At 39.2% G+C, this 11,225-nt stretch overlaps 3 protein-coding genes across 3 annotated transcripts; all 3 read right to left on the reverse strand.

The window, feature by feature from the left end:
• LOC110435320 (kafirin PSKR2) lies at positions 3,299-4,266 on the reverse strand. Its single transcript, XM_021460772.1, has one exon. It carries the CDS (start codon positions 4,201-4,203, stop codon positions 3,397-3,399), a length of 807 nt encoding a protein of 268 aa, XP_021316447.1. The 5' UTR covers positions 4,204-4,266; the 3' UTR covers positions 3,299-3,396.
• Positions 6,543-7,511, reverse strand: LOC8079122 (kafirin PSKR2-like). Its single transcript, XM_002451100.2, has one exon. The coding sequence runs from the start codon at positions 7,439-7,441 to the stop codon at positions 6,635-6,637; it is 807 nt and encodes a 268-aa protein (XP_002451145.2). The 5' UTR covers positions 7,442-7,511; the 3' UTR covers positions 6,543-6,634.
• On the reverse strand, positions 9,833-10,749 carry LOC8079121 (kafirin PSKR2-like). Its single transcript, XM_002451099.2, has one exon. The coding sequence runs from the start codon at positions 10,673-10,675 to the stop codon at positions 9,869-9,871; it is 807 nt and encodes a 268-aa protein (XP_002451144.2). The 5' UTR covers positions 10,676-10,749; the 3' UTR covers positions 9,833-9,868.

Raw genomic sequence — 11,225 nt, forward strand, 5'->3', positions numbered from 1 at the left:
TTTCATGAATGTTATCACATATGAATGCAAACAAATTAGAACATCTTCGAGGAAGTTTCAAAGAGTTGAGGAAGATCCATAGTCAAATTGAGTGTCAAGTTAGAGTATCACTTTAAAACTTTTTGTATAGGCAATAGACAACAGAGATTATTTCTTGTTGTGAAATTTTGATAATTTTTTGGATCCATTTTGCTAATTTTAAATTATTAAACGTAATTATAGAATTTTAATTGCGATAAATAGGATTTGAACTAAAGCCATGGTCTTTGTTGACTGTCCATGTCAACGACACTAGGCAAAGATGACCACTTTGCTGAGTGCCTTGACCCTGGTACTCGGTAAAGCCACCATCACTGTATCACTCGTCGTCACGGCAACTTTTCTTTGCCGTGCGTTAAAGTGGCACTTGACAACGCCTTTGCCGAGTGCCTGACGAATGACACTCGGAAAAGCGCCCTTTGCCAGCACATTTTTTACCGAGCCCTCTTTGCCGAGTGGTACAGGCACTCGGCAAAGAGCGTGATTCTAGTAGTGGTTCCTCGACTTAGCATGAGCTCTCACATTTTCTAGGATTTAACGGTACAATGCTTTCAATGGTAGGCAATGTTCCCATTGATAGCGAGACGCCTATGGTGAGTTCATGAATCTTAAGATCTATGGACTTAGTTCTTCGGTGGTGCTTATAAGGGGGGGGGGGTTTGTATGTGTATTCATAGGGGTGAGTGTACCTCCTTGTTGTGGCCATCTACATTGTAGTGTGTCATTCTCAAAAAAAGAACCAAAGTTAAGGCTCTTCTTATATGGATGTAAGGAAAATGAAACCTTGGCCCATTTAGTTTGGATTTTGGTGTCTCATGATCATCAAGACCAAATTGAACTATAGCGGTCCAATGGTTGGCATATTTGCCCACCAAGGTGCCCAACGGCTCCATTTGGTTGGGGGCTCATAAGTACCCCATGGTTGGCCAATTGGAAGGGCGAGAGCCCAAGAAATTACCATATGAGTTGAAGCACAATTTTAGTTGCTCTGTCACCATAGTGCTTAGTGAAATACTTGGTGATTAGCATAGGCACTTTGCGAAGTGCTTATTAGGTTAATTAGACCACCACTTTGCACTTGCTCTAGGTGTTAGACTAGTGTTTAGTGAGCTACGCACACCTCTTACCACTTGGTGCTTGCATGCACAATTCTTGTCAGACCACACCAATTGTGCTTGTGGTGTGGCCACCAACATGTACCAAAGAGAACAAGGTGTGTGGCATTTTAGACGGAAGCTTAGTAGTGAAGACGATGTGGAGCGATCTAGGAGAGACTTGCTGGAAGGCACACCAGCAACCCACTTGTGCGTGGGGAAGGTCCACGGATATCCATAGAGTTACTCAACTAGGATCTCCAACAAGGACTAGGGGGAAGCTTGAGCGCTTGTCAATGCTTCTCAATACATCGATAAAAATACCGTAGTCATTGACCGGAGTTTGCATCTCTACCTCATATTTAGCTTATGCATTTATATTGTTGTGCTTTACCTTTCCTAGCTTAGTTGAAAGGATTGGAACCTAGGTTGCATAACTCTTTTTCGATAGGCTAGTTGATAGGATTGGAACCAAGGTTGCATAACTCTTTTATGGTAGAGATAGCAACACACGAGCAAAACCGTAGTTGCACATTTAGATAGTTTATCCTATTGTATAGGTTTTGCTAAGGTTGGAATTACAGGCCATAGTTAGAAGTAGATTTTTAAGTTACCTAATTCATCGTACCCCCTCTTAGGCATCATGGTTCTTTCAGTGGAGAACCACCAAAGCATCATGTTTATTAAAACTTACTCTCATTTGTTGCATGACAAAATTGGGAGCATAAGCAGTTTTTTGTAAAACTCATTGTGAACAATTAGGATTTTTATCTCTATCTCTCATGTTCAACACAAATAGAAGGAAGTAGAACACATAGACAAATGGAAGTGGGAACTATTCTTTCCTCTCTGAACATGTGCAGAACAACTTCCATGTATATGTAGTCTTACTAAGGTCTAAGAATTTGGTAAGCGCCTAAATAGATAATGGATTATGATTAAGATTTGTCATGGTCATTTCCTTTTAGGTTAGAGTATGTATGTTTTATAATACTCCCCCTTTAATACCACAATATGCACAAGTCTCATTAAAAACTCACCCAAAAACCTAGTGGGGAAAAAAGGCTTCCAAGAAAAGAGAACATTATATCCATAATTGGGCAAATAGTTGTTGCAAGATGCTATTTGAAAACGCCTGCTGTAGTCTATAGGCCTACAGAGCTGGATGTTCGAATCCCATAGGAGTAAGTGCTGGGAGGAACTGTGGAATAAAAACATTAGGAGCAAGTGAGCACTCGGCAAATATCTCGGTAGCCATTGTTGTTTGAACGTTGCTAGTTCATTTTATTTGGTATGTTTCTAATGCTCTCAATGTTGTGGCGATGGGATAACTACTGATTCAAGGCCTATTTACAAAAATAAGGGCTCATGTATATCTATTTAGATATTGACATTTGTCAAACAACAGATAAGCTATATATGATATGGCACCTAGTCAATTTTGACATTTAATTATCAATTAGGCTGGTAAGCTTAATCATTCGGACTAGGCAAAAATTTTGGGCTAAGGATATTCAATATGGCTAAAATATTTAAAAAGAACAACTTCAATTCACTCCTAATCCAAACGAGGGAAAAACCTTTTCATGGACTTTGTTACTATTCCTTTTTTATTTATGAAGGAATTAATTGTATGACTGTGAAATAATGACTGCAGTTGTTGTGCTCACTGAAAGAGCAAGGAGCGCAAGGAGGGCAAATATCATGGGCTCCAAATATTTCCTTACATGTTGTATTATAGGGTCATGCACAATTTGGGTTCTAGCAAAAAACATATGCACCAAATATTTACTAAAAACAATAACTAAGAGGTAAGACTTCGCGCGAACAACTTTGCACACACATATAGGTTTACTCATGAACTTATATTATGTTTTGCTTGGTATACGTTCACCTGATTTGAGTGTTCACGGTCAAAGCATATGTGCCAATCACTTTCTCAAAAGAACATATCACAGATTTAAGTACTCAATTACAAGCACGTACAGTCACATCTATCTTATAAACACACAAGCACACATCCAAACAAGAACATTCAAGCGGTTCGAGCTGGCACATCTTTGGCTTGGTGAAGTATGCGGTATTGTCTACATATTAACCAAGCATGTATCTTTATATTTGATTTGATGTTTTCAAATGTATATACAAAGAACACTCTTAAGAAATTGACTCAAATTAATTCTCAAACAATATATTGATTATTTATTGGAAGTTGCACACGCCGATATGAGACCTTTGTTATGAAGTACAACTCATATGTAATCTAGAAGATGGCACTTCCAACGATGGGTTGCTGCCATGAAAAGGCAGGGTTCATCAAAGATATCTGGTTGAATGGCAACAATTGTTGCTGCTGCAGGAAGGCGGCAGCCAATGGGTTAGCAGCTACCACTGGATTAACACGAAGCAGCTGTTGTTGTTGCAGGTATGCGGCGGTGTTCGTCACAGCGAGTTGGTTGAATGGAAGCAGCTGTTGTTGTTGCAAGTAGGCGGCCGGGTTCACCAAGGCTAGTTGACTGAGTGCTGGTAGGATTTGTTGCAGCTGCTGTTGTTGCAAGTATGCAGCAGCATTGGCCGCAACCAGTGGGTTGTATGCAAGTTGTTGTTGTTGCAAGTAGGCGGCAGGGTTTGCCATGGCTACCTGACTGATCACTGGCAGGACCTGTTGTAGTTGTTGTTGCTGGTATGCAGCATTGTTCACCAGAGCCAGTGGGTTGGATGCAAGTAGTTGTTGTTGCAAGTAGGCCACAGGGTTTGCCAGGGCTAGTTGACTGAGTGCTGGTAGGAACTGTTGCTGCTGCTGCTGCGCTGCGATGGTCTGTACGGTTAGATGAGCCGAGGATTGTTGTTGCAATTGGGCAAATGGTTGTTGTAAGATGCTATTCGCAAGCGCCTGCTGTAGTCTGTAAGCCTGCAGAGCCGGGTGTTCGAATCCCACAGGAGTAAGTGGTGGGAGGAACTGTGAAATAATAGCATTAGGAGCAAGTGAGCACTGCGGAATAATGACTGCAGTTGTAGTGCTCACTGAAAGAGCAAGGAGTGCAAGGAGGACAAATATCTTGGTAGCCATTGTTGTGAGGACGTTGATGTTTGTTTCCCTTGGTATGTTTCTGATTGCTCTCAGTGTTATGGGCGATGGATTAACTACTGATCCGGGGCCTATTTATACTAGTGAGGGCTCATGTATATCTGTTTAGATTTTGCCTTTTTTCAAACAACAGATAAGCTATAGATGACATGGCACCTAGTCAATTTTGACATTTAGTTATTATTTTTGTTGGATTATATGGTCTATGTATGAAAGACAATTTCCACTAAGTACAAGGAAAACTTGTTGTTTTCTATTGGAGTTTTTTTGATACAATAGAAATAACATGCATGATCACTTCACCTTTACACATGTTACAACCTTAGCCACATCATAAATGTCCACTTTATATACATGGCGAGTATGTAAAGTTATGACTTGCTCATGTGGATCAAAGCCTTTATCAACGGACGTTCTTGTAGTATTGTACTCATGGTTGAAGATAGCACGGTAGTTAGGTGAGAAGTTAATCAATGAATAAACAAATGCTAAAGATTGAGACTAAATAAAAATACCATTATGTACACATAGAATTTATAAATTTAGAATGCTTATAGCCAAACATGACAGTTGCCACACACTCCCTGTGTTCCTTGTTACAATTTATTTTTGAATTATCTATACCCAACATTGTATAACTATCAAAAAGTTTTAAATAAACTTTGATGAGAATAAGCACTATCATGACATTATCATTAATAATTCAATGAAAAAACTTGATGTTCAAAATTTTAGATAGATTTAGTAGGAAGTAAGTGAAAGTTAGGGGAGTTAGCGAAAACCTAGAGCATGTAATAAACTAGAGTGGAGGAAGTATTTGTTGAACTATAGCTATTGATTCGAATTAATTTACATCAAGCTTGTCAAAGTTAACTTGTTTCCATATAGAATAGACAATGACAAATTTTATGCAACTTTTCTTCGTTCCACTACCTATAATACGAGTCTAAGCTTCAATATACATACGAAGAGGACCGTGGCCATCCTCCTAGCTATCTTACATATAAGTTAGAGCTCAAAGGCATAGATTCTTTCAAGCAGACAGACAATATGATCAATAATCTAAACGGTTCTCAGCAATGCTGCAAAAACCTCAAGAAACCCTTGGCTAAGATGGGGTCAGGATTGATTTTATAATACTCCCCCTTTAGTACCACAATATGCACAAGTCTCATTAAAAAATCACCCAAAAACCTAGTGGGGAAAAAAGGCTTCAAAGAAAAGAGAACATTATATCCATAATTGGGCAAATAGTTGTTGCAAGATGCTATTTGAAAACGCCTGCTGTAGTCTATAGGCCTACAGAGCTGGATGTTCGAATCCCATAGGAGTAAGTGCTCGGAGGAACCGTGGAATAAAAACATTAGGAGCAAGTGAGCACTCGGCAAATATCTTGGTAGCCATTGTTGTTTGAACGTTGCTAGTTCATTTTATTTGGTATGTTTCTAATGCTCTCAATGTTGTGGCGATGGGATAACTACTGATTCAAGGCCTATTTACAAAAATAAGGGCTCATGTATATCTATTTAGATATTGACATTTGTCAAACAACAGATAAGCCATATATGATATGGCACCTAGTCAATTTTGACATTTAGTTATCAATTAGGCTGGTAAGCTTAATCATTCGGACTAGGCAAAAATTTTGGGCTAAGGATATTCAATATGGCTAAAATATTTAAAAAGAATAACTTCAATTCACTCCTAATCCAAACGAGGGAAAAACCTTTTCATGGACTTTGTTACTATTCCTTTTTTATTTATGCAGGAATTAATTGTATGACTGTGAAATAATGACTGCAGTTATTGTGTTCACTGAAAGAGCAAGGAGCGCAAGGAGGGCAAATATCATGGGCTCCAAATATTTCCTTACATGTTGTATTATAGGGTCATGCATAATTTGGGTTCTAGCAAAAAACATATGCACCAAATTTTTACTAAAAACAATAACTAAGAGGTAAGACTTCGCGCGAACAACTTTGCACACACATATAGGTTTACTCATGAACTTATATTATGTTTTGCTTGGTACACGTGCACCTGATTTGAGTGTTCACGGTCAAAGCATATGTGCCAATCACTTTCTCAAAAGAACATATCACAGATTTAAGTACTCAACTACAAGCACGTACAGTCACAACTATCTTATAAACACACAAGCACACATCCAAACAAGAACATTCAAGTGGTTCGAGCTGGCACATCTTTGGCTTGGTGAAGTATGCGGTATTGTCTTCAGATTAACCAAGCATGTATCTTTAATTTTGATTTGATGTTTTCAAATGTATATACAAAGAACACTCTTAAGAAATTGACTCAAATTAATTCTCAAACAATATATTGATTATTTATTGGAAGTTGCACACGCCGATATATATGAGACCTTTGTTATGAAGTACAACTCATATGTAATCTAGACGATGGCACTTCCAACGATGGGTTGCTGCCATGAAAAGGCAGGGTTCATCAAAGATATCTGGTTGAATGGCAACAATTGTTGCTGCTGCAGGAAGGCGGCAGCCAATGGGTTAGCAGCTACCACTGGATTAACACGAAGCAGCTGTTGTTGTTGCAGGTATGCGGCGGTATTCGTCACAGCGAGTTGGTTGAATGGAAGCAGCTGTTGTTGTTGCAAGTAGGCGGCCGGGTTCACCAAGGCTAGTTGACTGAGTGCTGGTAGGATTTGTTGCAGCTGCTGTTGTTGCAAGTATGCCGCAGCATTGGCCGCAACCAGTGGGTTGTATTCAAGTTGTTGTTGTTGCAGGTAGGCTGCAGGGTTTGCCATGGCTACCTGACTGATCACTGGCAGGACCTGTTGTAGTTGTTGTTGCTGGTATGCAGCATTGTTCACCAGAGCCAGTGGGTTGGATGCAAGTAGTTGTTGTTGCAAGTAGGCCACAGGGTTTGCCAGGGCTAGTTGACTGAGTGCTGGTAGGAACTGTTGCTGCTGCTGCTGCGCTGCGATGGTCTGTACGGTTAGATGAGCCGAGGATTGTTGTTGCAATTGGGCAAATGGTTGTTGTAAGATGCTATTCGCAAGCGCCTGCTGTAGTCTGTAAGCCTGCAGAGCTGGGTGTTCGAATCCCACAGGAGTAAGTGGTGGGAGGAACTGTGAAATAATAGCATTAGGAGCAAGTGAGCACTGCGGAATAATGACTGCAGTTGTTGTGCTCACTGAAAGAGCAAGGAGCGCAAGGAGGACAAATATCTTGGTAGCCATTGTTGTGAGGACGTTGATGTTTGTTTCCCTTGGTATGTTTCTGATTGCTCTCAGTGTTATGGGCGATGGATTAACTACTAATCTGGGGCCTATATATTTATACAAGTGAGGGCTCCTGTTTAGATTTTGCCTTTTTTCAAACAACAGATAAGCTATAGATGACATGGCACCTAGTCAATTTTGACATTTAGTTATTATTTTTGTTGGATTATATGGTCTATGTATGAAAGACAATTTCCACTAAGTACAAGGAAAACTTGTTGTTTTCTATTGGAGTTTTTTTGATACAATAGAAATAACATGCATGATCACTTCACCTTTACACATGTTACAACCTTAGCCACATCATAAATGTCCACTTTATATACATGGCGAGTATGTAAAGTTATGACTTGCTCATGTGGATCAAAGCCTTTATCAACGGATGTTCTTGTAGTATTGTACTCATGGTTGAAGATAGCACGGTAGTTAGGTGAGAAGTTACTCAATGAATAAACAAATGCTAAAGATTGAGACTAAATAAAAATACCATTATGTACACATAGAATTTATAAATTTAGAATGCTTATAGCCAAACATGACAGTTGCCACACACTCCCTGTGTTCCTTGTTACAATTTATTTTTGAATTATCTATACCCAACATTGTATAACTATCAAAAAGTTTTAAATAAACTTTGACGAGAATAAGCGCTATCATGACATTATCATTAATAATTCAATGAAAAAACTTGATGTTCAAAATTTTAGATAGATTTAGTAGGAAGTAAGTGAAAGTTAGGGGAGTTAGCGAAAACCTAGAGCATGTAATAAACTAGAGTGGAGGGAGTATTTGTTGAACTATAGCTATTGATTCGAATTAATTTACATCAAGCTTGACAAAGTTAACTTGTTTCCATATAGAATAGACAATGACAACTTTTATGCAACTTTTCTTCCTTCCACTACCTACAATACGAGTCTAAGCTTCAATATACATACGAAGAGGACCGTGGCCATCCTCCTAGCTATCTTACATATAAGTTAGAGCTCAAAGGCATAGATTCTTTCAAGCAGAAAGACAATATGATCAATAATCTAAACGGTTCTCAGCAATGCTGCAAAAACCTCAAGAAACGCTTGGCTAAGATGGGGTCAGGATTGATTTTATAATACTCCCCCTTTAGTACCACAATATGCACAAGTCTCATTAAAAACTCACCCAAAAACCTAGTGGGGAAAAAAGGCTTCAAAGAAAAGAGAACATTATATCCATAATTGGGCAAATAGTTGTTGCAAGATGCTATTTGAAAACGCCTGCTGTAGTCTATAGGCCTACAGAGCTGGATGTTCGAATCCCATAGGAGTAAGTGCTGGGAGGAACTGTGGAATAAAAACATTAGGAGCAAGTGAGCACTCGGCAAATATCTCGGTAGCCATTGTTGTTTGAACGTTGCTAGTTCATTTTATTTGGTATGTTTCTAATGCTCTCAATGTTGTGGCGATGGGATAACTACTGATTCAAGGCCTATTTACAAAAATAAGGGCTCATGTATATCTATTTAGATATTGACATTTGTCAAACAACAGATAAGCTATATATGATATGGCACCTAGTCAATTTTGACATTTAATTATCAATTAGGCTGGTAAGCTTAATCATTCGGACTAGGCAAAAATTTTGGGCTAAGGATATTCAATATGGCTAAAATATTTAAAAAGAACAACTTCAATTCACTCCTAATCCAAACGAGGGAAAAACCTTTTCATGGACTTTGTTACTATTCCTTTTTTATTTATGAAGGAATTAATTGTATGACTGTGAAATAATGACTGCAGTTGTTGTGCTCACTGAAAGAGCAAGGAGCGCAAGGAGGGCAAATATCATGGGCTCCAAATATTTCCTTACATGTTGTATTATAGGGTCATGCACAATTTGGGTTCTAGCAAAAAACATATGCACCAAATATTTACTAAAAACAATAACTAAGAGGTAAGACTTCGCGCGAACAACTTTGCACACACATATAGGTTTACTCATGAACTTATATTATGTTTTGCTTGGTATATGTGCACCTGATTTGAGTGTTCACGGTCAAAGCATATGTGCCAATCACTTTCTCAAAAGAACATATCACAGATTTAAGTACTCAACTACAAGCACGTACAGTCACATCTATCTTATAAACACACAAGCACACATCCAAACAAGAACATTCAAGCGGTTCGAGCTGGCACATCTTTGGCTTGGTGAAGTATGCGGTATTGTCTACATATTAACCAAGCATGTATCTTTAATTTTGATTTGATGTTTTCAAATGAATATACAAAGAACACTCTTAAGAAATTGACTCAAATTAATTCTCAAACAATATATTGATTATTTATTGGAAGTTGCACACGCCGATATATATGAGACCTTTGTTATGAAGTACAACTCATATGTAATCTAGAAGATGGCACTTCCAACGATGGGTTGCTGCCATGAAAAGGCAGGGTTCATCAAAGATATCTGGTTGAATGGCAACAATTGTTGCTGCTGCAGGAAGGCGGCAGCCAATGGGTTAGCAGCTACCACTGGATTAACACGAAGCAGCTGTTGCTGTTGCAGGTATGCGGCGGTGTTCGTCACAGCGAGTTGGTTGAATGGAAGCAGCTGTTGTTGTTGCAAGTAGGCGGCCGGGTTCACCAAGGCTAGTTGACTGAGTGCTGGTAGGATTTGTTGCAGCTGCTGTTGTTGCAAGTATGCAGCAGCATTGGCCGCAACCAGTGGGTTGTATGCAAGTTGTTGTTGTTGCAGGTAGGCGGCAGGGTTTGCCATGGCTACCTGACTGATCACTGGCAGGACCTGTTGTAGTTGTTGCTGCTGGTATGCAGCATTGTTCACCAGAGCCAGTGGGTTGGATGCAAGTAGTTGTTGTTGCAAGTAGGCCACAGGGTTTGCCAGGGCTAGTTGACTGAGTGCTGGTAGGAACTGTTGTTGCTGCTGCTGCGCTGCGATGGTCTGTACGGTTAGATGAGCCGAGGATTGTTGTTGCAATTGGGCAAATGGTTGTTGTAAGATGCTATTCGCAAGCGCCTGCTGTAGTCTGTAAGCCTGCAGAGCCGGGTGTTCGAATCCCACAAGAGTAAGTGGTGGGAGGAACTGTGAAATAATAGCATTAGGAGCAAGTGAGCACTGCGGAATAATGACTGCAGTTGTTGTGCTCACTGAAAGAGCAAGGAGCGCAAGGAGGACAAATATCTTGGTAGCCATTGTTGTGAGGACGTTGATGTTTGTTTCCCTTGGTATGTTTCTGATTGCTCTCAGTGTTATGGGCGATGGATTAACTACTGATCTAGGGCCTATATATTTATACAAGTGAGGGCTCCTGTTTAGATTTTGCCTTTTTTCAAACAACAGATAAGCTATAGATGACATGGCACCTAGTCAATTTTGACATTTAGTTATTATTTTTGTTGGATTATATGGTCTATGTATGAAAGACAATTTCCACTAAGTACAAGGAACACTTGTTGTTTTCTATTGGAGGTTTTTTGATACAATAGAAATAACATGCATGATCACTTCACCTTTACACATGTTACAACCTTAGCCACATCATAAATGTCCACTTTATATACATGGCGAGTATGTAAAGTTATGACTTGCTCATGTGGATCAAAGCCTTTATCAACGGACGTTCTTGTAGTATTGTACTCATGGTTGAAGATAGCACGATAGTTAGGTGAGAAGTTACTCAATGAATAAACAAATGCTAAAGATTGAGACTAAATAAAAATACCATTATGTACACATAGAATTT

This window comes from Sorghum bicolor, chromosome 5, assembly GCF_000003195.3.
Source record: "Sorghum bicolor cultivar BTx623 chromosome 5, Sorghum_bicolor_NCBIv3, whole genome shotgun sequence".
NCBI lineage: Eukaryota > Viridiplantae > Streptophyta > Magnoliopsida > Poales > Poaceae > Sorghum > Sorghum bicolor.